At 48.3% G+C, this 26391-nt stretch overlaps 1 protein-coding gene across 5 annotated transcripts in view; it reads left to right on the top strand.

The window, feature by feature from the left end:
* LOC119439931 (rootletin-like) overlaps positions 1–26391 on the top strand; it is a 289750-nt gene that overhangs the window by 235772 nt on the left and 27587 nt on the right. For all 5 annotated transcript variants that reach the window (XM_049661195.1, XM_037704895.2, XM_049661198.1 and 2 more), the window contains 3 exons: positions 5458–5569; positions 14609–14749; positions 17195–17296. In XM_049661195.1, the coding sequence (XP_049517152.1) occupies positions 5458–5569; positions 14609–14749; positions 17195–17296 (355 nt within the window). The remainder of the gene's footprint in view (positions 1–5457; positions 5570–14608; positions 14750–17194; positions 17297–26391) is intronic.

The following is a 26391-nucleotide window of genomic DNA, read 5'->3' on the forward strand; positions in this document are numbered from 1 at the left end:
CACCACCGGCGACTGAAACGCTGCATGCTCTCCATGTTCTGAGGCGTGCTATGGTCGCGGATGTAATCAGCGACGACACGTGCACGCGTTTTTATGGATTTGAACAAAGTCTGCTAAGTGACCTGACGAAGAAAAAGAAGCAGAAGGACATTAGAGACTTTTTCTTCAAGAAATAAATGCTTTTTACATACATGTGCCTGAGTGAGTTCACCTCTGACGCTTTAATTTAGCTAGTTTTAATTGTGTTTCGATGATACGAATTTCAGCTAATACAAATATTTTTCGTGACCCTGTGAGATTTGTATCATCGAGATTCCACTGTACATCATTTATTCTGTTTTTTATAAACCATCATAATAAGGCAGTAAATACAATTAGCTTTAAATAAGTTAAATTAGGCATGGAAGATTTGTGACCTGCACAACTTTTATAAGCTTTCTCGTCATAGCGAGTTAACCTATGTTGTTATCACCTGACTTTTACGTGTTTTTTTTTTTTTGTTTTGTTTTATGACAGCTTTGGCAACAGTGGCACAACAAGGGCTGCATGTAGCACTTCCTGCACCTTGAGATCTTGCAAGTGTATACAGTCCGTGCCAATTACAACGGATCTGCATACAACATACTTTTGGATATAACAGACCATTCTTCTCACTTTGTTTGGTCTGCCTATATTATTCGTGCAACCATTCCGCTTTTAATGAACCTGGCTATAACGGATTATCGGCTACAATGAACAAAGATTGCGGCTACTTTTGCCCGTGCTTTGTTTCAGTAGTTCCTCGCAGCAGAGCCAAAGCTACGAGACCTGCAAGCACAGATTCTTGCTCAGTGAGCTGTACGTAGTGCCATAGTTCGGAACACGCTGCTTCACTAATGGCCTTGACTAGGGGTCTCGTCAGTAGGTGTTTACTTGGATGCTTCTCTGCAAGTCGTCACTGCAATATTTTGTGCAATCTTGCTTTGATTTTTAATACAATATTTATTGAGGCTCACTGATGCTGAAAATAAATTTAGCTAGTTTTAATTGTGTTTCGATGATATGAATTTCAGCTAATACGAATATTTTTCGTGATCCCGTGAGATTCGTATCATCGAGATTCCACTGTACATCATTTATTCTGTTTTTATAAACCATCATAATAAGGCAGTAAATACAATTAGCTTTAAATTAAGTTAAAACTCGAACAAATGGAGATTTGTTCGAGTGAAAATGTGCAATGAACAAAAGAAATCAATGTAACACTGCTGTGTAGACTAAAATTTGCATTCAAAAACTGCAAACAATTCATTGCTTTGACACTGGCTAAATTCACGTGTGGTTGGCACAGCTACCACATCGCAGAGGACTTCTTCCTGGGTAGAAAGAAGTCCTCCGCGATGCCACTCAAGACTCGCTGTGTGGTATTTTCCAAGCTTCTCTTGACACGAAATAAATGAAGCAGCTGATGTTGAAAGTGCTGCGAACAGTGCGGTAAAGCTGCAAGCACGAACTCCGTAGTAATTAAGAAAAGGTTGCACTTACGGATCGGCAAGCGCACCCTGTACAAGTGAACATTACAAGAAGGATCGAAGGATGGCGCCACCATCCCGTGCGATGTTACATGCTGGTCGAGCAGTCCTTCTGAATCCTCCGTCTCCGCAACCCTCCTTCTCCTCTGTATCTTGAAGTATCTCAAAGAGGTGCGCCTTATTGGTGTCAGAGCAAATTTTCTACCACTGCCATCACAAAAATTGTTGATGTTCAGTGCTCGTTGATGCTCCTGCCACCTGCTCTGCAGCGGTTGCTGCTAGCAGACGACAAGGCATGGAAGGACGCCGTTGGTATGTGTTCGCCGTCCTGATTGGTCAAAAATGCTTGTAGCTTTCACATTGCTGAGTGAAACTACTGAAACAGAGTATGGATAGCGTAAACAGAACATACTTTGCGGCACCCGCCGTGGTTGCTCAGTGGCTATGGTGTTGGGCTGCTGAGCACGAGGTCGCGGGATCGAATCCCGGCCACGGCGGCCACATTTCGATGGGGGCGAAATGCGAAAACACCCGTCTACTTAGATTTAGGTGCACATTAAAAGAACCCCAGGTGGTCCAAATTTCCGGAGTCCCCCACTACGGCATGCCTCATAATGAGATTGTAGTTTTGGCACGTAAAACCCCCATAATTTAATTTCAACATACATTGCTGTGGCGATGCGTGTGTGCAGCAGTGCACTGTATGCAACTCCTTCCAGCTACTTGCGGAAAGTGAAACCACCCCTCCGGAACCGCCCCTCGAGATTGGGGAAAAAACATAGTCCGCAATAGCATACGCTGTGAACATCTCTGCCAAGTTTTGCAGTTGTTCGAGGTGTGTAGAGCTCGCAAGCAGAGCGCAAAGTCACCTTTTTTATCAAACTATCTCTTTTCAACAGAAGCCCGCCCCTCACTCTTTTCTGGACACTTTATTTCATGATATAGCACATTCCCATATGTGGCTGCTATTGGCCAACAATAGCTGACATCGGTCAAAAAGGATGTTTGGATCAGTGCGCTTCTTCCTACTGTTTCTGTGTATATTTAGTGGTTCATTTTAATAAACAGGCTGAATGAAGTAAGCAGGACTTTCGCGAGGTTTTGCGTCACTAGCGTCGGACGCGTCGGCTTCTACGAGCGACGGCATTTTTGGCCCTGTGCCCAGGAACGCTATCGTCCATCGACGTGTCTGGTGCTAGATGCTGGAAATGTCGCGAAAACGAAAGTATTCCCGAAAGGAATCGTCCAAAAATAAAGCAGAATTTTATCAAGTTCTTGCGTGCATGTATGCTTGCCTACGATCTGGTCAGTCCATATCTCTACCATTGTCATGCCGTCGCCACAGATAGACGGAAATTCAATCACTGGATCTTCAACCTTTGGCAACATAACAGGACCGAGATTTTGTAACGGTGCCTTTTCCGGTGCAACTCCTTTTTTGCGCTTTTTCAGCGGTAAGAGTGGAGCTCCGCCTGCGTTATCAGTGGTATCTGCCAGCCATGAATGGTTGACGATTAGCACGGCATACAGAATCGAGCGGAATGTATCACTAAAAGATCGCGGCCCAGAAGTCGACTGCGCTGTCATAGTCATTCGGCTATGAGCAAGTTTTTTTTTAGCAGGAAGTTTTTTTTTAGCAGCTGGTCTTTTTTAGCAGCAGTCACTGTCTTCATTGGTGCAGACATCGAGGGGGGATTCGTTGCCACTTTAACAACAACTTGATGTCGCCGGGACCGTGTCGCTATTTAACACTTCAATGAAGAAACGTTGGACGCGCGGTACCAACACTGCAGGACTCGCGAACGGCTTGCCGGGGTTAGCTTGCCCTACGGTTTAAGCGTGGTCAGTGCTGGATTAACTAGGCTTCGCTAGTTTCAGTTTCCAGGAGGTGTTGGCAACATGGATGACCACCATGCCACGCCGATGCCACCGACATATCAAAGCCAAAATACTCTTGCTACTTTCTCTCAACTTGGTGGTCAAATTAGCACCCAGTCGGGCAGGTGGAGTCCGAATTATTGAATGATATGCCTTATGTGTCTGAAATTTTGGTTGTACTTGTACATTAAACTTATGTACAGTGATGGCGCCTCGAAGTAGTCTGAATAATCCGAGCTTGTTTGAATTGCTGTTGTCCAAAGAATCGTTCGGCCCAATTTGTGAATCGGCCAGTTGCTGAACAGAGGCTTCAGCTTTACAAGGAAAAGCAGACCATTGAAAAGTAGCTGGTGTCGTCTAAAGCAATGCTTAAGCATTACGAGGGGCTCATCAAGGCTGACCTGGTTCAGAAGAGCATTGATGACATTGAGACTGGCCAGGTGTTTCTGACTGATGCTGGAGCCTTGCTGAAAACATGGCTAGCTGGCATCTGTCAATGAAAAATGCATAACATGTAAAAGGCAACATCTGAGCAGCTTTACTCAATTTGAAGTAAACTAATTACAGCATGCTGTGCAAACAGGTTTCTCGTCATCATTTAAATTAAGGATATACTCAATAATTTAGGTTTCTCTTGTTTTGTATTTAGAGGTGGAGCAGCATTGCTTTACAGCAAGCAAATGCTTTCTGGAATAACGCTTGTCAATTTTAAGTGTTCAAGATAGCCTAGGACGTGTGCCAAGGGTTTCTCTAGGCCTTACCTGCTTCACTTCAAAGCCGTAGCTACAGTGTTTCAAAAATAACCATTGACAATCGCAAAATGCATTGTTTTTTGACTCCTTTATTTCTCATCACACCAATTCGCACAAAAAAGAAGATAGGCTGCTATTCGCGGCCTACAGAATGCGAAGCGCAAGTCCCCGTCCGACGTGCAGTGCAGCAGCGGCCAAATGCAGGTTCAAAGTTGAACTTGCCTTTTAATCCAGCCCTTGTTCATATTGCAGGTGTTACAGTGGTCATAGCTTGTCGCGGAAGATAAAATGAAGTCATCAGTTTATCCTTCTGAGACCCAAACACAACTAAAGGGATATAATAACTCTTAAAGGTGGTTTTTATTGTCTACTGTTATGTTATCTTGAAAAACAATTTTTAAAATTTAAATACCACAATTAGATGCCAAAAGCTGCATGTCCATGTATGTGAAAAAAAAAGTGTCCGTCATCCTTTCATGTTTGCTATGGTAAAAACTGCATTTCATTGCTTAAACGCAGAGACGAAGATGGAACTATGTATATTACATTGCCATGTTACTGCCGCGTCTGATATTTTCACACAATCTCAGTGATTTTGAAACACACCTCAAGGTTGCTTTCAGGTGTCTGGGACGACACAACGGTCTACATCAATTGAGTGTCAAATTTCTTGAAAGCGGTTGACAAAAATTAGTAAACCACTTATTTACAGTTGCACATGCACCGTACTTTATATACTGAATGAATATATTGCGTAATCACTTCCAAGGGAATGTTGAAAAAATATTGAAGGCAATGTGCAAGTATTGTACATGGGTTCTTAGGAGGTTATTCTGCCGACCACTGTTCTTTGTGAATGTTTGCCGATGTCTATCTTACCAGTTGCAGTGACTTGGTCGGGCCAACACTGTTGGGAGCTATGTCTAGGCTGGCCCCCTGCTGTTGTGCCGGCCATTAATCTTGCTGTTGTGCAGGCATATGTATTCCCTAGTGCAAAGAAACTGCCACTTGTCAGCAGACAGCGTATGGAAAATGGCAAACAGCAAGGCCCTATGCCACTTCTCTGTATGATTACCGTGTATACTCGTAAAAAAACTTTATTTATTATTTATTTGTTTTCATTTAGATGCTTTTATTGGTATTGCGATTGCCTTTGGATTAGACAATGGTATAAGTGAAGTTCCGCCATTTCACAACATACTGCAGCCTTAATTTTTGATGTAACAGACCTTTCTTGCTAGAAGATTACGGTCCATTGTAATGAGCGTCGACTGTACTAAGCCACTGCACATAAAATGTGCCTTCAATCCCTGCAGTGCCGAGCTGAAGGCAATGCGGCGAGAGAAAAGCAGCCTGGAAGCCAAGTTTTCAGCTGTAGCTGTGCAGCTGGCCGAGTCGGAGGCTGCCAAGCAACGGCTGCACCGGCAGGTATGTGTCACAAGTTGGACTGTTCAATAGCGTGTGGCTGTTGTGTTGTTGCTCTGACATCACTGTTGTGTTGAGGCAGCAGTGCAAATGTTTCATTCTTCTGCTATGGTGCAAGTTGCAGGAATGTGTTCATTGGCATGTACAGTGGAACCCCGATTATACGACTTTGAGGGGACCACTAAAAACTGTGATAGAATGCGGTCGTCATATAATCGAAAAACTAAGAGTATAGGCAGTGACGCTCAGTCTTGCACAACAACGGATACAGACCGACTGAATAAGCCTGTGGCATGAACCTGCACTGCTCCAAGTAAGGTAGAATAAATTATTAAAAAGAAATGACAACCAAGCATTTAATTGGAGGAGGTGTGAGCAAATCTTTATTCTCACCTTTAAAAACATCAGTGATCTTTCTCTGCACCTTTGTCCAGCGGTGACGCATCAGTTCCATCAGTTTTGACACTGCGTCATTCTTCACTGTTACTACAACGTGACAATATGAACAAGGCATTGTATTGATTAGGGGTGTGCAAATACTCCAAAATCACCGAATCCAATTGAATAGTGAATGTTCAACTAATTTGATTAACCAATGGAATATCTACCATTCAATATTTTTAATCTTCAATACTATATTCAATTTACAGTTAAACCTCGATATAATGAAGTCGATAAAATCAACAATTTGCTTCGTTATATAGAAATATTGTCATATTGAAATTTGACCTTTTATGCAATTAAGTACAGTCACCGATCGTTTTTTCAATACGGAAAGGGGCTGCAGAACTTTCCGCATTGTCGGACAATCGAAAAAATCAAATTTGATTGGGAAAACAATTCATTTCGATGAATTTGAGAGTCGACGAATGCCACGCGACACGGCTTCAAGCCACGTCGACGATATCTTCACATTGGCGGTACGAATTAAACGAAGCCAGCCACGCTTTCGCGTGCACTCTGCCCCGCAGCTGATAGCCTGCACTGGGACGGTGCTATCATGAAAATCGCCGGCAGCGGCGAGCGAATGCTTTGTCTGCCCCTCGCTCCAATGGGTACCAAAACTCGAGATTAAGCACCCTTCAACTAACTCATGGGAAGACGGCTTACATGATGCCACGCTGTCTCAGCACCCCCACTCTTTGCACATGCAGCAGATTACCGCTCAAGCAGGGTGCGCAGCTGCATATGCGTTCAGCCATGCTTACAGCCATGCGCAGCCACTGCCGAGACGCGCGCCAACTTACCCCCGCTCTCACCCCCCGCCCCCTCGAGCACGCTTCATCGCGTTACTGTGATCTCGCTCCCTTCCCACTCTTTCCCTTTGCTCGTGCGGGAAAGCAGCACTCGTGAAGCCACCATCTTTCTTGTTTCACCCTTGCATGCTTTCACTTGCACCTAAAGCACACAGTGCGCGGGGCACAATAGGACCTTACCGCACTTGGACTTTATACAGAATATGATGTGGCTCCACTTCGGCGGTCGCTCTTGTTGCGTGGCGAGCGATTTGAGAGGTGCGTTTGCAAGCACCTGCTTGTAATTCAATCATTTGACCATCTGCGTCCACGGAATTTTCCATTTATTGTCTTGGCATTTTTGCAGCGGCAGTGAAATTTCTTTATATATATATATATTATTTTATACTATATCGCATACAAAAACGCTTGGTTATATGGAGGTTCTAAATACATGGTGTTCTATGGACAAGAGGTTATGAAAAGGTAAATACTTCATTATATCGAGAATTTCGTTATATTGAAGTTCGTTATATCGAGGTTTAACTGTGGAGACCCGCACATTGCCACATGTCGCGTGCACCGCATCGCCCCTCGTGCTCGAAGCTACATAAGCGAGCGCTTCACTTTGTTTTTGGCGAAAAAGAAGTGCCGAGCAGACCATAGATTGGCCACCCCGGCTAACGCGTTTGACCTTGTTGATATTTTGTACGATTTCTCGGTGCCAACGTTCGCGATCCAGAATGCGAGAAATCACCCAATACACTTACACTTTTTTTTACCAGTTAATACGTTCCCGAAAAACACAATCTTTCGGCACCAACATTCTGTATATCGTTAAGCTGCAATCATGTGATACGTTTTCCAGTCGCTAGATCCCATGTAAACAACAAAAGGTGCAGGGCACACACGCTATCAAGAGTAGCAGGTGCCCGCAGTGGTAGCTTTTCTGCAGTACTTGCCTGCCCGTGTCACATGAAAATGCACCATGCATTTGGTTTCCTGTGCAGGTACGCAAATCTTCTGGCACGTTGCCATTCACATTCGCTGCCAACCCATTGCGATGAATAGGGGTGCGCGAATACTGAAGAGTAGATTTCGAATCAGACTCGAATCGAGAAAAAAATGCTGTATATCGAATCGAATACAGTCGAGTCCTGGTACTACGAAATTCACGGGACACGCGAAAAAGTTCGTTGTGGAAGAACTTCGTTGATGCGAAATTAATATTGTGGTGAAGACGAATCCCCGGCGCTGCAGACACATCGCCAGTCGTCCGATAGGCACGAGCTCAAGATTGCCTGACCTGCTCTAGTTGAGACACGCTGCCTGCTGCTCTCTTGGCCTGTATTCACATTAGATTCTGGTGGAGGTGCTGCAGTTTTCCCCCCAACCTGGAATTACGCACCCGAACTCTGCTGTCTGTCATGCCTGACGACCCCAGCCCGACATCCCCACCGGTTACTCCAGCAGTCGTATGTGCTGGTGCCCAGCATCAGCGGGATCCTGACATCTTCAGCGGCACCGATGAGAAAGACGTTGAAGATTGGCTGGAATCGTATGAGCGCGCCAGCAACACCAACAAATGGGACAATCCCCTTAAACTCGGCAACGCAATCTTCTATTTATCGGGTGTCGCCAAGCTGTGGTTCAAAAACCACGAAGCCGATCTACTGTCACCGCTAGTTGGGAGTAGAAGGGTTACACGCGGGCGTCACCCGCAATGGAGAAGAGATACGACTGGCGACATAGCAAACAAGGATTTAATATGAACAAGATTGGGAAAAATGTAAGGCACACAAAAGTAAAGCCATAACTCCGCATAAAATGCTCACTCAATGTTAAATACAAACTCAAACAACTATACACTATCTCGGTCTCGGAGCCTAACTCCGTCTTAAGGTCTCTAAGTCAGTCTTAGCCCTGACTCATCAAAGTCTAGCCACCCTAGACTCGGCCTAACTGCGCTACAGTGCAGAAATGCGGGTTCTAACGGACCGTCGGCTTGAAGCTCTTCTCGTCGAGTCCACGTCGTGCTCGTTCGGAGTGTCGCTGGTGCCCTAAGTGCCAACGACTCGCGGTTCCGTCGACGTGGCTGGTGCCCCGGTAGCCGCCGCTGACGTGTCAACTCCTCGGTTAGGCTTACCGAAGCATTCTTCGCCCTTCGTCTATCTGCGTGACGACCCGGTGCCCCGGCGATTATCGGTTGATCTGGCTCGGCCGAGGAAGTCGGGTTCTTGCGAAGAAGACCGGAACCACAGTGAGCAACAGCAGCCGGTCCCAGGAGCCTCGCTCGGACGTCTCCAAGGTCTACAGCCACGCCTGGGCCTTGCCAGCGTCACGAGCTTTGTGGCCGGGCTCTCTGCACTCCCATCGTCAGAGCGTAGCTGACGAAGCGACCTTCCAGACCGAGAGCCACGTCAATAATGCTGCTTCGTTGCTTCTCCCTCGCTGATTACACGTCAGTTCGTGTGCCTTAAGCGATGGAGCGGTTTCAAACGCTCCGCGATCTTCTTCTACTTCGTTCTCGTGTGCCGGCAGCATCTGAGTCATGACATCTACGCACGTGGGCTAGCTTAAAAACCGGCATCGCAGATGTTTTCAGCCGCCCTGGCGTGCGCAAACTTTGCCCTGAACAACGCCTACGAAGCCGATCCCAGGAAACTGGTGAAAAGTTCACCAGCTACATAGAGGACATCTTCGACCTCTGCCGGCGTGTCAACCCAACGATGGCGGAGGCAGTCAAGGTACGTCACATCATGAAGGGCATTTCCGACAATGCCTTTCATGTGCTGCTGTCCAAAAACCCAGGCACTGTTTCTCATGTCATTGAGCTTTTGCCAGAGTTTCGACGAGCTCTGCAGGCAGTGTCTTCTCACACGGCGCCCACCTGTGTCCGATGAAAGCCTTGCGAGCGTGGCCGCAGCTCCTGACATGGACTCTCTGCTTTGCCAGATGAAAGAGTTCGTCCATGCTGAGGTCGCTCGTCAGCTTTCGCTGCTGTCTTCAGCCACGTCACCACCCTCGCCTTTGCCAGCCAACCTTCGCCAGGTCATCTACGAGCAAGTTTGCGCAGCTCTCCCTTCTACCCGTGAGACTCCGCCAATGCCGACTACCGTTGCTTTTCCCGAGGTGACTGCACCTCTTATCTATGCCGAGGCTCTCGCGTGGCCACCACCTCAGACCTTTGCACCATTCCCATCAGTCGTGCCACAGCGTCCAGCCCCTCACTTCTTTCAGCCGCGGTACCCACACAGCAATGAACAATGGCGCATTCCTGACAACCGGCCAATATTTTTTTCGTGTGGTCTACCTGGCCACGTTACACGATTTTGCCGTTGCCGCCCAACATCCTACGGCCGCATCTTTGACAACGAACCATACGTTTCCCCATACCCGTCATCCTCCGTGTCTCAGAACCCTGGCCAGATGTCTTCCTACTCGGACCACCGCCCTCTTGTTGACCGCCGTTCACCATCGCCTCGACGCTGCTCGCCTTCACCGATGCATCGTTGTCCTTCGACGCCGGAATGGGAAAACTAATCACGGCAGTTCCAGAGGCAAGAACTGCGTCACCCACGAACAGACCAAGGCCTCTCTCTTCTCCGACTAATGTTATTGATGTATATATCAATGGCGTTGCTGCACTCGCCCTCGTTGACACTGGTGCCGCAGTTTCAGTTATTAGTGCCAAACTTTGCCGTTCGCTTAGAAAAGTTACGACGCCACTGTCAAACATATCACTTCGTACTACCAGAGCAGACCGCCTGCCTACCAGCGCAGACGCCTGCAGCTGCGTGTACTGCTCGCGTTGTGATCAACGGCCTCCTTTACATTGTCGAATTTTGGTGCTGTGTTCTTGTTCTCATGATGTTATTTTGGGCTGGGACTTCCTGTCCGCTAATAAGGCCATCATCGACTGTTCTCGTGCTGAAGTGGAATTTCAAACGCTGTGTCATGCCCCACTTCTTGACACTCATGAACCTGAAGATAAAGTATTTGTTGCCGAAGACGTTACAGTTCCACCGCACTCATCTGCTCTTGCCACAGTGTCATGCAACATTGTTGCTGATGCCAGCGCACTTTTTACGCCATCTGCAATTTTCGCTCGTCGCAAATGTTCCCCGCTGCCTTTCGCCCTTTTGGACGTTCATGCCGGCGTCAGCAGACTGCTCGTCGCCAACCGATTGTCCTGTCCTCTCACTTTGCTTCGTGGGGAGTGCGTTGGCCGTGCCCAGTGTGTCGACCCTGCTTCCACCATTGACATGCCAACTGGTTCCATCACCACTTATGAGGTCGCCGGAGTGACCTGTAACCCTGCGCAGGAGCTGACTCCACCCGATGTTTTACATAGCTCCATCGCCGACACGTTGACTGTTTCCCAATGCGCCCACCTTCTACACCTTCTCGACAAGTTCCGCTCGTCTTTCGACTACCAGCATATTCCCTTGGGCCGCACATCAACTGTTTGTCATCGCATCGACACGGGTACCAGTGCGCCACTGCGACAAAGACCATATCGTGTATCCGCAACGGAGCGCCGTGTTATCGACGACCAAGTAGCTGAAATGCTAAAGCACGACGTCATTCAGCCTTCGGATAGCCCTTGGGCATCTCCCGTTGTTCTTGTTAAGAAGAAAGATTGATCGATTCGATTCTGTGTCAATTACAGTCGTGTTAACAAAATAACTCGTAAAGATGTTTATCCTCTTCGGAGAATTGACGACGCCCTTGGCTGTCTCCAAGGCGCAGAGTTCTTCTCTTCTATCGACTTACGCAGCGGCTATTGGCAAGTCCCCATGGCACCCGAAGACCAACCTAAAACGGCCTTTGTAACACCCGATGGCCTATATGAATTTCGTGTCATGTCTTTCGGGCTTTGCAACGCCCCCGCAACATTTGAGCGTATGAGGGACAACCTTTTGTGTGGTCTCAAGTGGAAAGTGTGCCTGTGCTACATAGATGATGTGGTTATTTTTTCGCCCTATTTTCCCACCCATCTCTGTAGGCTGGAGGAAGTGTTACAGTGCCTAACTGCCGCCGGCCTTCAGCTCAACCTGAAGAAATGCCACTTTGGCGCAAGTCAGCTCATCATCCTTGGCCATGTATTATCTAAACACGGTATTCTTCCAGACGCCGCCAAGCTGCGTGCAGTTGCTGATTATCCCAAACCTTCCTCCCTAGGAGATGTATCTATATACGTATGATGTATACATATAGACGTATGTATATACGTATGCCAAACGGCAAAGCTGCGAACGAAACCGAAACCATGCATCATCCGGGAAATCTTTACGATGGCGTGGGGGCAAAGGTTGAGACGTACCAAAGGCGTTCAATAAAGTGTCAACTTCACGAGAGAATGCATTTCGCGCCACTGTTACAGCATTTTTCGTACATTGCGGCCGATGCCTAACGCCTAACTGCCCGGCCGATCGGGAAACGTTCATTTTGCGGCACATGCACCGTCGTGCACATGGAGGAAGGACTTCCTCCATGGTCGTGCGGTTTGAATTATCACAATTTTATTGCATATTTATGACAAAGTCGGCAAGTTTGCGCTTACCAAAAGTCTTATTTCCAGAAGTGGGTCAGCCTAAATTTCTTACGCTTCACGGCAAGCAGAGGCATTACGCGAGTCTCACAGTCCGTTAAAAGAGCCATCGCAATGTCATTGTGGTGGGCTGTGGTAACTTTTAAAATGAGGTCAAAAGTGTCCATTACTTTCGAAGTAGTGCCGGATTCAGTGTGTCTAGCGGGTTGTCATTTTCTCCAGACTACGAGATGTTGGCATCATGTCGACTACAGCGGCTGCGGTGCGGCCGTGGTATTTTGAAAGCATTCTGTGCCGTGCACAAAGTGTGCTCCCGCGTGGTCCTCATCTTCAAAGCGATCTACGAGGTGGGCAAAGTGCAACTAGTGCCGGTAGAGTCGTGTGCGCTGTGCTTTCAACGCTTAGTTCACGTTGAACCGGGAGACGGCATGGAGGTCAATTCACGCACTGCTGTTACCGCGCCTTTTCATTCCTGCGTGTTCACACCGAGTTTCCGCAGTCATCGAGCGTGATGTGCTCATGCTTACCTGTGTGCGCATGATACCGTGCTTGATAATTTAGTTAGTAAGCGAATGTTTACAAGTTTATATGGCCGATACAACTATGATCCTTAGTTCGTATAGTTGTCTACTAATCTGCTATCGCAATCGATGCTTCGCGTTTCGGGCGAAACTGCGAAGTTTTTTCCTTCCACTTTCAGCCTCGGCGATCATATGTGCCTTTTTCTCGAGAGAGAGAAATTTACGCTTCTTCGTTGGCGCAGCCACTTCGACCGGACACACCCACCACAGAAAACGGCAGCGATTGTGGTGATCCCATGTAGTCTCGTGCAGGCGTGTGATGGCCACGCGTGGCTATGGATTGCAGTGGCATAAATCAGTACTTTGAACTTGATTCCGTTCGCGAAAACCTCGTTCAAGCAGACATACGATCATCACAGCTTTGGAAGGCCCTCCTAATTTGACTACTAGGCAGTTGCAATTTCAATTCAGTTCTAGTTTCGATCTTGAAAAGTTCGTTGAAGTGGAAAAACAAATGAAACGCCTTCGATTTTGAGACTTTTTTTGTATTACTTTCTATGGGCAGTTGATGGGGAATTGGAAAATCTTCGTTGTAGCGGCATTCGTTGTAGGGAGATTCGACTGTATCAAAGTTTTTCCCAAAATTTAGTACCCACAAAAAGATGTTGGCCTAGAAATGCAGTGGTGCTACACATGACCGGAAGTTTCCTAGCATTGCATAACAAGAATGTAGTAAGCTATCAGTAACTTCAGCACATAGAAATCAAGATATACAGTACGGTCTACTCTTATTAAAGGGAACACCAAATTAGTTTGCCAGCATTTAAATACAGCTCAGTTCTTGTACTGTATGAGGGTTTGTAGAATATATTTTTGTATCTGTAGAATTTCTGTTGAATAGAATCAAGTGCTTTTTTTCCCTCTGAAACTAATGAATTGGTGACATTCTGTTGTGTTGAATACCAATGAGGTTCTCAGAAAGTTTAATAGTGGACCTTTGTTTTGTGGCAATCTTTTATTTATTGCATAGAAAGTTTTGCTTTCCAGTTTTTCTCCAAAATGCAGAATGGCTATCCCAACTTTAAGGCAGGTGAGTTATCGCAAGGCCAATCCGCGCGATCGTTGATAGGACCGCGCATCACTCCTTGGATCACTGCTCTGTGTGTAGCCGGCACCGACGGTAAAGAACGGGAGCCATCTGCAGCGTTTCAATGTCAGGTTTGGCATGATTTGCTATCTGTAAAAGATTGTGAAATTTGGAGGGTCATGGCAAATTAGTGCAACGCACAACCGCACTAGACTCGGAAAGCCGACAAACTGCCTCGGAAAGGAAAGCGAGTGTATGAGACGGCAACAAAGTTTTTCACGGCGGTCATCTTTGCGACACATCTTTGCGTACGGCGGCCTCTCATTCCTAATGCAAACATTCTGTATTGACACATATAACATGCTGTGCACATACAATTGTGACGTGATACTTAAAGTTCGCTCTGCACTCAGTATGGAGAGTGACATGCAGTATGTCTTGTAGTAATTCCGACAGCGTGATTCTGTGACCATCAGATATCACTGTGGAACACTGTTCATGTAATGCTTTTCAAGGTATATATGTTGAGCTGTATTACTTGTAAAGGTTGAATAACCAACTGCTCAGACAGGATGTGGAGTAAGGTTTTGTCAGACACAAAGATCCACAGATGGACAGTAAATGCCTGTGGACCTCTCATTGCAGAAGACACTAACAAGTGGAGAAGAAGGCCGACGTCTTCGGGAGGAGAACCGCTGCCTGGAGCAGGAATTGGTCCGTCTACGCCATCAGCTGTCACGCACCGTGGATGCCATGTTTGCCCCCCAGCCACGCACCAGCACTCCGGTGCGTCAGATGTGGCCACCAGATGGCCACCTTGTGCACGAGTGGACAGTCTGTCATGCATGCACATCTATCAGAGGAAGCAAAGTGCATTCACATCCATAGTGCTTCTTATATTTACCTAGAGAGAAAACTGGCGCTGTTGTATGCATGGGAATGCTGGGATGTGGTTTGTTTGGATTTGCTTCTTCCTCGGAGAGCTTAGACACCGTAAAGTGGATAACAGTGTTCCATCTGTCACAATGGTTCGTTCTTCACCAAACAGTACCTAAATTCACATAACGACAGGGCTTGCACTTCTGCAGCTTTGTAGTAGCCTATGTGAGGTGGTTATGACTCTGTCTCTGCATGCTGAAACGTGATGAACAGCAAAGTGAGGTGCATAGTCCCAGGTCTTGTAAGTGCAGCAATTACACTAAGTCAAAAATTGCTCATAGCAGTAAAGGCTGGCTGTAAACAACAGCTGCAGCATAGAAGCAGAGGCATCAGTTGTGAGCATAAAATGGGAACAAAACTGGGGTGATTCTGAGGTGCTTGAAAAAAAAGGTAAAGGCAGATAAAGAGCATCTTTATGATAAAATCATATTGGCAAAATAAGGTTGAGCAATCCTGAACTCCTAATTTTCAAAGGAATGAAGGCAACATGTTTTCCAACATCCAGACATGTTTCTCCAACATGTCTGAGACACTTGAAGGAGGCCCGGAAGAGGCTATCAGAAGCATTTGCAAGCCCTGTGTCTCTTCAAACTAAGTAACATTATATACAAATGTTGCATCTATGGTGAGGTTCCACCTCCTGTACCTAATCTATCACTTTGCTGTTGCCACTGCCTTGTGAGCACTTTACACCATGGTGCGTTTCATAACTTTGTAACTCATTAATTCATCACATGGTGCCTCTTATTAAGCTTTGTTTTGACAAAGTTCCTTCTAAATGCAAGTTAGTGCTATTTTTGTGTCTCAATAGTTTTGTAAAATGATTTAAGAGTTGCAGAGCTTGCATTACCGCATTTTCCGGTCTATAAGTCACATAGGTGAGTAACATGATGAAGCACCCGCTAGAGAAAGAGGTAATTTTCAGCAAGTGCAAAGGTCAAGCCGACATGGTTGGTGCCTTGATGCGGAAGTTTTGTTCCCCTGCGTCCAGTGTTGACGGTCGCGCAATCTCAAGTTTCCGAGACATGGTGTGAAGCGTTTGCTCACGTTGCGGCAGCGAGTGTTCTTGGTCGTCGAGTGAGATCTTTGCCTGAGTGCGCGTGACTCGGAGCTTGGAGAGTGTTGAGCGCTGCAAATGTGCAGCGGAAAAGAGCAAGAGTGGCGCTAGTGTCCAACTGAAACGAAGTGGTGGAGTCCGCATCGCCATAGTCATCAGCGGTAATCGCACGTGAATGAGAGCAACACCAGAATTCTTCGTGCCTATTTGTGCCATTAAAGCCGTTATTATTGCGCTTACTGCCACGCATAACACCGCGTTGGCTATGTGCCTTCATAACTGCGTAGTCACCATCCATGATTGCATCGATGGTAACCACGGTTTCATCCGCAGCTGTTGCAGCAAACGGTAATTTCGTTTTGACTTGGTACGTAGCTATTGAGGTTTAAAAGCACCAGCTACATCTCGATGGATGACCGATTTGTTGGCGACCAGCTCACTGGCAAAAAAAGACGGGATGTGCATGCGGTAGTGAAACACCTCTCTCAAATCAAGATGTGCGCCATGGCTGCGCTGCGAAGGAAGTCATGAGGCCTTCACCACTGCAAGCGCTAATCAGTCACGAGATGATGATGACAAGAATGCTGCTTTTGCGCAAAATAGGAATAAGGTTTGCTGATTCATTCAGTAAATAAAAGCGTGTTGACGTAGTAAGCATTTGTTGTTTTCTTATTACCATAGATAATATGACATTCGTCGGGTAATTCGGACATTTTTTTCGGTTCCGTGAAATTCGAATGACCAAGGTTTTACTGTAGTTCCTTTTTGAGTATGAATAGTTAGTGTGTAATATTCAATTCGTATTCGAAACTTCTAGTATTTGCCCACCCTTACACCTTACCAAGCTGCTTGTGTGGCAGTTAGCTGCTTTTGTCATCCTGCCTATTGTTCACTTTCTTGTTTTTATTTGAAAGAATATTTTACACCTCTCTGAAGCCGTAGGAATTTATAGTTGTAGTGCTCCGGCTGACACGTGTTCACCACAGCTCTGACTGTATATATGCACATGGAACGAAGCTTGTCAGGGAACAAATATGCTATTTTTATTTCTGCCATCTTTAGTTTGTGCGGCATCGGTCTAATTTTAAGTGTTATGATTAGCTCAGTACCAATTTTAGTGACTGGACACATAGTGGCGTGACATTGAACTATCTGGCAGTTATGTGCAAAAAGTGTTTTACTTTAAAGTTTGCCGTCAGTAATGTACATGCCACCCCATTTCATGTTATGTGCAGAAGAAGCGTGAAGCACCCGACGGCCAGAGCCTACACCGTGGCCCAGATGCTCCTACATTTCGTACGCACCAGCTGGAGGCACACCTACGTACAACACTCCAGGTGATGTTGAGGGGATTGCACATTTGCCTGTGAGCAGATCGAAAGTGTGGGCAGCTATGAGCAGATGATAATTACCTAACATCTATTTTTCAAGGTGTCGCAAAACACATTTCAACTGGCCATCATGTGCCACTTCTAGTGTCATAAACAGAAAAATTTTAAGAAAATCAAGGGAAAAAAAACCGATTAACCTTGCACTCGGCCGCACAACGCTTGAAACAGCGAAGCTGGGGGATCGCAGCCCAGCATTTTCTGGAAGTGCACGCGAACTTTTCATCTTATTACTCAGGATGATGATAATTTCTTCTCGCGCGGCTCGGACTTAGGGCCGCCACTGCGCGTTGCATGGCGCAGTTTGCAACACCGACAGCACGTTCCAATGCCGACACTGCCTTCCAGGAGACCCACTCCGTAAATACGTCTCTCTCTCTCTCGTTCTCATAGCGTACTCCAGTGTTTAGACAGCCAGTTCCCACAGTCAGAGTGAGACGTGTTCGTGTTTGCTTGACCTCATAGAGCACGAGCGTGCAAACGCGCCAGCTGTGGACGAAGACGACGCGCGAACGCAATCATATGGTTCACATAAATGCATGTTCTGCAAGCGTGGCTGTATAGTGGTTACGACGCTCGCTTTGGGACCGTGGGCGTTCGAATCCCGCCTCGGCAAGAAACTTTCTTTTATTTTCTTTCTTAGCAGTTTCTTGATAAGCACCAAAAATTACGGCTGACTTAAACAGCGTCGCTGTTAAAACTGTGCCCACGAGAAAAAATTACGCCACCAGAACGTATTTTGCCTGACCTAAAATTTTATGCCATCGGCAAACTTGCTGTTTAAGTGAACTAGAAGATATCCATAGACAATCGTACGTTCCCATGAACATGCAAGATTGGTGTGGTTTATTTGATCAGGTGCCAAATTTTGGGGCTACAGCATGTTCAGCATTGGGCTATGTGGTGATGCCATTATGCACATTGTCATCTGAACCTCTTCAGGCCACATTTGTGGACACAACTTGTATTGGCCGGTTCTCTGGAGTAGTGGCAAGAAATAACAGCGGGTATTCAGCTTCAGGTTAATTGAACCTATGCATGCTCAACATGCCTTCGTTCCACTTCCAATGTGACTCTGTACCACTAGACGAATACCTTGACGGAGGTGATGCAGTTGACTTCGGTTAATTTGACCCTGACGGGACCAACGAAATTGATTGAATTATCCCGCAAGTCAAATAAACCAGACGCAGAAAAAACGCCTAAACACACCGTTGATTGATTTGACAGTATTTGCCTAATTCTGACACACCCGCAAATCTGATGCACACCCACTTTCTATGTGTTCAAAGTAGAAGGCTAACGTAGAAATGACATTAAAGCTCTTAAACAAAGTAGAAATGTAATGCGCACCTGATTTTTTAGCAAAAAAAAAAAAAAAATGGGCAAATGCACCAAGGCGGCTGGTTCTTTAAACTTAGCTTCACCGCATTATGTTCGTGGCATGCTGTGAAGCATACGAACGCTGCAAAGGCGGTTTTGGTTTCGTGTCTGATTGTACTGCTGACAATTTTCGGCCCCATTTTCCTGAAAAAAAGAAAGAAAAAAAGGTGCGAAATGAAATCAGGTAAATATCATAATCGGACATTGGGAGTTATAGTTATTGCTTGAAAATATTCTTAGCTCAGGACGAAAATAGGCATTTTCGACAGGAGATAACATGTGTTCAACTGTCTCCAAGCTCTGTCAAGACATACACTGCCACTGAAGGGGTCGCTGTCAAGGTCACCCTAGGGTTAGGCGTGGGTGTACTGACTGGTGAGGTTTAAGTTATCCGGCGAAGGCCAATTTTAGAAATCAACATAACGAAAGTTCGGACCCATAGGTGGCGGTCGGGATCGAATTAACTGAAATATCAAATTAAATGAAGTCAAATTAACGGAAGTCTACTGTACCATGTTTCACAAGACATTCGTCGTGGTGCATACTGGCAACAATATGAAAAAATATTTTTCTTTGTTCATAATGTATGCAGTCATAATGAAATTCTGCATGTGTTTCAAGCATGACTGAATTGAAAAGAAAAAACTAAACATTATTGATTGCACATAAATTAAATAAATTACTTTCTAATTATGATGACTCATCAGAAAATGCTCAAAAACCACCGTACCACCTCATCTTTATTTAAGCAGAGCATTGAGTGCCTTGGAATGAAGTGTAAATTAGACACATTTATATGCAGTCCTTCATAATTTGCATCTGAAGGGGTTAAATAAGAGATACCATATTTACTCATGTAAGACCCACACTCGCACTTTCGAGTGTTAAATATACAGTGTAGACCATTTATAACGTAAGTCGCCGGAGTCGCGAATATCTGCACTATAAGCGGTACCGCACTATAACCAAAGCAACAATTTTCAAGGCCCGCACATATGCAAAACATGTGCACCAAGCCGCGTATATGCGACAGTCGAGGAATGCGGCTAGAACATTTGCATTCAATTTAGTCGAATCTCGTTAATTCGAACCAAATCACGCGGCGGCGCCTCCGACCGGCATTGTTCCGGCACTGCCATAGAGTAAAAGCTTAGGAGAGACCCCTCAATGTCGCGCGCGAACAAAACAAAAAAAAGAAAAAAAAAACACGGCGAAAATTTCACCTTCTCTCAAATGGCGAGGTTGCCGATTCTGCGTTGCGCTGGAATATGCGTGTACGTACCAACGTCTCAGCGACGCTACCGTAGCCATGCGTAGAAAATGGCAGTGAACCCTTTTTTCTCCTTTATGCTTCCTCTACTTTCTAGTTACGTGTTGACCTTGCACGCTGTGGCTACGGCGCAGGGGGAAGCAACAGCGCTGTCCCAGGCCGGTCAACGAAACTGCCTACGCCGGCAAACGCCTGCTTCCCGATAACGGCAGAAAACGAAACTTCAGGGAGCTGGCGCCGGGCCGGCTGGAGCGGCGGCGCCTGCACGGCGGCGGGCGCGCACGGTGACAGTCGAAAGTGAGGGCGCTACAAGGGAGGGCGAGAGGAGCCCTCGAAGCGGCGGAGTTGCCGAGGCGAAATCCGCTTCCCTGCCGCCCTCCTCCCTAACGTTCCACGGTCTCCGCGTGCGCCCTTCGCCGTGATGTGCCGGCGCCGCCCGCTCCTTGAAGTTTCGTTTACTGCCGTTATCGTGTAGCGAGTGTTGGCCGGCGTTGGCAGTTTCGTGGCGCTCGCTCGCTATGCGCGCTGTGATATTTTACGACTCGCACACAAGATTCTGGTTTCAGCCTCACTGGCTGTTCGTTCGCACCATGTGCCCTTGCCCTCCACCTCGTCTCTCTTTCTTCCTCGAGCACTCCTTGGGGCGCCCGTTTGAGGGGAGCGTTCGCCGTCCCCGCTGACTTCCGTACTCCCAGGCAGCCGCACTGTAACCGGTATTTCGTTTCCCGCAACTGCACTATAAGCGATACGTGTATGCATGGAGTGCTATGGGAAAATTAACGGGAGTCTGAAAAGACCGCACTATATCCGGTCCTGCACTTTAAGCGTTTACGTTATAAGTGGTCTATACTGTATTGAAAAAATATATTGAAAATCACTGAGCGTTACGCACATACACAGGTGCATGGCCTCCAAAATTGCAACGGCACGCTGGTGTGATCTTGGGAAGCCACACCTGCATTCTGGTTAATTTCTGCAAGGCGCTACAAGATGTCACTAGTTACCGTCCTGCTGATGATGGCATTGTCATCATCATAGTGTAGCGCCCACCGACGCTGCTAAGCGGGGACGCTAAGGTCAGCGCTCTCGGCCGACGCCTTGGGGCCGGCTGCGACTGACGAGAAAAATAAAGTTGGGCGGCGCATGCCAGCGGCGCAAGCACGGCACGCGCTAGTCTGTTCTGAAAGCCTGCTGAGCTGGTCCTCTTGTTCTGGCACTCCGCTGCGACCCCTCGGTTCCGGACAGTGGTGACTCCGGCCTAGGAGATGAGCGACCCCAGCAACCTCCCGCCCTCAGGTAACCTTCTGCCTGATGCTACCTCGTGCCCGCGGGACGTCGCAGCTCTACAGCTCCGCCTGCCCACGTTCTGGTGCCAGAACCTGCAGGTTTGGTTCGCCCAGGTCGAAGCCATCTTCGATCTGCTGCACATCACCTCGGAGACTTCGCGGTTTCGCCACTTACTTTGCAACCTGTCTCCTGAGGTGGCTCAAGGAGTGACGGACGTTATCGCTGCACCTTTGAGTGATGCCCCGTACCAGCAACTGAAGCAGAGTATTTTAGAACGCACCACGGTGTCTGAGAGCGCACGCCTCCAGCAACTGCTCACCTCGGAGGATCTTGGAGATCGCTGCCCTTCCCAGCTGCTCAACAGCATGCAACAGCTCCTGGGCACAAGCAACGTCGACTCGTACAGTGCGCTGTTGAGGGAGCTCTTCCTGCAGCGCTTACCACAGTCCACCGGCCTTGTCTTGGCCACCACAGAGGAGGACTTGACCCTCGACCGCCTCGCCCAGCTCGCTGATTGAGTCCACGACGCGACTTCTCCTTCAGTCGCCGCCCTCTCTTCAACGCCACAGTCCTCAACGATGGCCCGCTTAGAGTCCCGGATTGACCAGCTCGCCGTTTTCGACGTCCTTTGGACATCCTTCCATGACCAGCGCCGCTCCACCTCATGTCCCAGCCGCCGTCTCTCTTCCCCGACCAGTCGCCGCTCGCGCAGTCCTCGACGCTCGCCTATCTGCTGGTACCATCGCACTTTCCAGCACCGCGCCCGTCAGTGCAAGTCCCCATGCGAATGATCGGGAAACGCACCGCGAGATGACTGACGGCGGCATGTGACCTCGCCTTACAACCCGGCCGCCTTTTCATAGTTATGGATCGCATTTCCGGCCTGCGGTTCCTTGTAGACACGGGTGCTGAGGTCAGTGTACTGCCGTCCTCCAAGCGTGACCGTGCTTCTAAGTCACCTGGACCTACACTCCGCGCGGCAAACTCTACCTCCATCGCCACGTATGGTCTTCAGTCCCTCACTCTCGACCTTGGCCTGCGGTGCACATTCCGGTGGGTCTTCATCATTGTCGACGTCCATCAGCCTATCCTCGGTTCCGACTTCCTGACTCATTTCGACCTTGACGTCAGCATGTGCCGCCATCGCCTGATTGACAGCAAGATGCGCCTCTCGATCCCTGGCGTTCTGTCGGCTGTCACTCCCACCGGCATCCGCACGCTGATGCCATCATGCCCGTATGCTTGTATCCTCGAAGACTTCCCTGAGGTGACGAGGCCCTGCAATTTAAATCAGCCACCCAAGCACAGCGTCACCCATTACATTGTCACGCGTGGTCCACCCATTGCAGCCCGTCCGCGCCGCCTGTTCGGTGAGCGTCTGGACATTGCTAAACGGGAATTCGAGCACATGCTCCAGCTAGGTATTATTCGCCCTTCGTCCAGCAGTTTGGCCTCCCCGCTTCATCTGGTGCCCAAGGAAGAACCGGGTGACTGGCGTCCGTGCGGTGACTGGCGTCCGTGCGGTGACTACCGGGCGTTCAACGCTCACACGGTCCACGATAGCTACCCCATTCCACACATCCAAGATTTTACAGGCCATTTGGAAGGATGCAAAATCTTTAGTAAGGTGGACCTTGTTAAGGCCTATCGCCAAATCCCCGTTGAGCCGGCCGATATCCCGAAGACAGCCATTACTACACCCTTCGGCCTGTTTGAGTATGTGCGCATGCCCTTTGGGTTACGCAACGCAGCTCAAACGTTCCGATTCATTGCCGAGGTAACGCGCGGCCTCCCGGCTGTATTTGCCTACATCAACGACATCCTCGTCGTGAGTCCCAATCCACAAGATCATGAGCGTCACCTCCGGGAACTCTTTCAATGCCTTCAACAATTTGGCCTGGTTGTCAACCCCCAGAAATGCGTATTTGGACCTTCCGAGCTCGAGTTTCTGGGCCACCACATCTCAGAGCTGGGAATTCATCTGTTGCCCTCTCACGTCCAGGCCGTGATAGACTTCACAGCACCCACTACCCTACGCCAGCTGCGTGAGTTCCTCGGCCTAGTGAATTTCTCCTGACGTTTCATTCCGCACTGCGCTGAGCTTTCACACCCACTGACTGACCTTCTTCGCACGACCAAGGGCTCCTCATGGGATTTCCTGGTCTCTTGAAGCTGACGCTGCTTTCAGGGCTCCTAAACAAGCCATCGCCGATGCAGTACTTCTCGTACACCCGAGAACTAACGTGCCAACCCTCATCTTGGTGGATGCTTCCAGTGTGCCCATCAGCGCTGTTCTCCAGCAGAAAATCAACTCCGAATGGCGCCCACTGGGTTTCTTCTCTCGGAAGCTCCAACGTGCCGAGTCTCGCTACAGCGTTTTTGGCCACGAGCTGCTCGCCATGTACTCCACCATCCAGCACTTTCGGCACTTCTTGGAGGGCCAGCCATTTTATATTCTAACGGATCATAAGCCTCTGGTGTACGTCTTCTGTACAAACTCTTCCAAGTACGTCGCACGTGAAGTTCGTCAACTGGCCTATATATCGGAGTTCACAATGGATATCTGGCACCTCAAAGGCACCGACAATGAGGCAGCTGACGCACTTTCACGCATCACCTCCCTCGGCACTTCTACATCGACTGTGGATTGGGAAGGTCTAGCTCGTGCGCAGATGGAAGACCCCGAGCTGCAAGTGACAATCCCCATTCCCTCCGTCTACAACTCCTTCCTCACCCGTTTGTGCCTGGCTCCCTCTGGTGCGACATCTCAGCGGCTACACCTCGCCCCTTCATTTCGGCTGCCTTCCGTCGTGCGGCGTTCCAATCCCTTCATGACATCTGCCATCCCAGTATCCGAGCCACGCAGCGCCTCGTTACACAGCGGTATGTCTGGCCAAGTATTAACACCGATGTTCGCCAGTGGGCCCGCTCGTGCCCCGCATGCCAGACCGCCAAAGTGACCCGCCACACGAAGACTCCCACACAGTCGTTCTTGCCCCCTGGCTGCCGTTTTGACCACGTCCATCTTGACTTGATTGGACCACTTCCTCACTCTCACGACTGTCGCTACATTTTCACAATGATCGACCGCTTCACCCGTTGGCCCGAAGCCGTGCCCATTCCGGATATCACTGCGGTAGCGGTCGCCAAAGCCTTCGTATCAGCATGGGTTTCCCGCTTCGGCTGCCCCAGCATTGTGACAACTGATCGCGGCCGGCAATTTGACTGCACACTCTTCACTTCGCTCAACCGCCTGCTTGGCACTAAGCACTGCCGTACCACTGCATATCATCCCTGTGCCAATGGCATGGTTGAGCGGCTCCATCGCCAGCTCAAGGCTGCACTCACTGCGCGCCTGGATCAAGAGCACTGGGTCGACCAGCTTCCTATGGTGCTTCTCAGCCTACGTGCCGTCCTTCGTCGCGACCTTGGCCGTTCAGTGGCCGAACTCGTCAACGGTGCACCTCTGCGGCTTCCTGGAGACTTGTTCGTTTCTTCATCCCCCTCGTCCCAGCGGCTGCAGCAACGCCTACAGGACTGCATTCAGCATGCACCCCGTACCACCTCGATCATTGGACCACACAGCATCTTTGTGCACCCGGACCTTGAGTCCTCGTCCCACGTGTTCCTCTGACGAGACGCTATAAAGGCGCCTCTTACACCCTCCTACGACTGACCGTACCGTGTCCTCCACAAGACGCAGAAGTCTGCCACCATCCTATTGAATCATCATCAATACTTCTTTTTGGGCGAGTTGGTACATCGTGAAAGTTTGGGTGTGTCACAAAGCGCTTGTGTGTCCGTGTCTCCCTATTGAATGGCTGCGAAGAAGTCGTTTCGCTGCACCCCCTCAAACCAGCCTACGTCGAGACGCCTCCCAAGGAGCTCCCCGCAGATGTCGCTGGCGCACCCGTCGACATGCTTGACACCAAGACAGCCTCATCTCTGCCTCGTCGACGAGTACATTTCGCCGTTCCGTCTGGGCGGGGGGCCCTGTAGCGGCCCACCAACGCTGCTAAGCGGGGACGCTAAGGTCAGCACTCTCAGTCCACGCCTTGGGGCCGGCTGCAACTGACAAAAAAAAAAAAAGTTGGGCGGCGTGTGCCAGCGGCGCAAGCATGGCACGCACTAGTCCATTCTGAAAGCCTGCTGAGCTGGTCCTCTTGTTCTGGTGCTTTGCTGCGACCCCTCGGTTCCCGACAATTGTATCCTTAGAGATCATGATGATGCAGCCTATACCGGTAATTTCACAGGTGTTCTCTGTACCGGCATAGATCCAGTGTTCTTCAACGGTATTGCCTGTGCTGAAGTGCGTTATTTAGCAGGTTTAGGTGAATGATGCCTGCACGCATCGCTGCAAGAAATGAGCACATGGATTTTAAACTCAAGGTATGCAGTTTCATTTGAGACTGTCGTGAAAAACTGCAAGGTGACAGACATATCACACAATAATGGACGACTCGGAAGATGACTATCTTTGGAAGAGTGTCAATGAGGCAAGCTTGTCACGACGAGGGCAGCAGAAGCAACAAGATCGACTGAATAAACATATTGTAAGTGCTATTTGGGCATATCATCGTCGTCATCTGTACATACGACTCATCATCTTGTGTGAGCGCTATTTGTGCATATTGTCGTCGTCATTTGTACATACGACTCATCATCATCTTTTGTCTTGTGCGTGCTTCGTCTGTCTCGGGCGGCTGCTCAGAAATAAAGGCATCGCATCGGTTGACGTCTCACAATATTTATACTTGGCGACCAGTGGTTGCACTATTCTGCATAGCAGTTAGAGGGCTGTGTTGCGTAGCGATAAGCCTGGCTCGTGTAAGGCGCACATCCTGTAAAACATCCGAAAGAAAAAAGTGCAGGCTCTACATGAGTAAATATGGCATGTCATGGAGTGTGTCCGTACAGATGAAAGCACTCTGGAAATGAGAAGATTGTTTTGGTAATCAGAATACCTTAACACCCACATTTTTGCAAATTTCTGTTTTGGCAAAAGGGTGTTTATGCCCAAATATCCTTAGAGATGCAAAGTGCATTAATGTACACCTCTTCAACAACGCTGATAATCTTCTGCTGAGCCATTGACATGGCCCAG

Source organism: Dermacentor silvarum, chromosome 2 (genome assembly GCF_013339745.2).
Source record: "Dermacentor silvarum isolate Dsil-2018 chromosome 2, BIME_Dsil_1.4, whole genome shotgun sequence".
Classification (NCBI taxonomy): Eukaryota; Metazoa; Arthropoda; class Arachnida; order Ixodida; family Ixodidae; genus Dermacentor; species Dermacentor silvarum.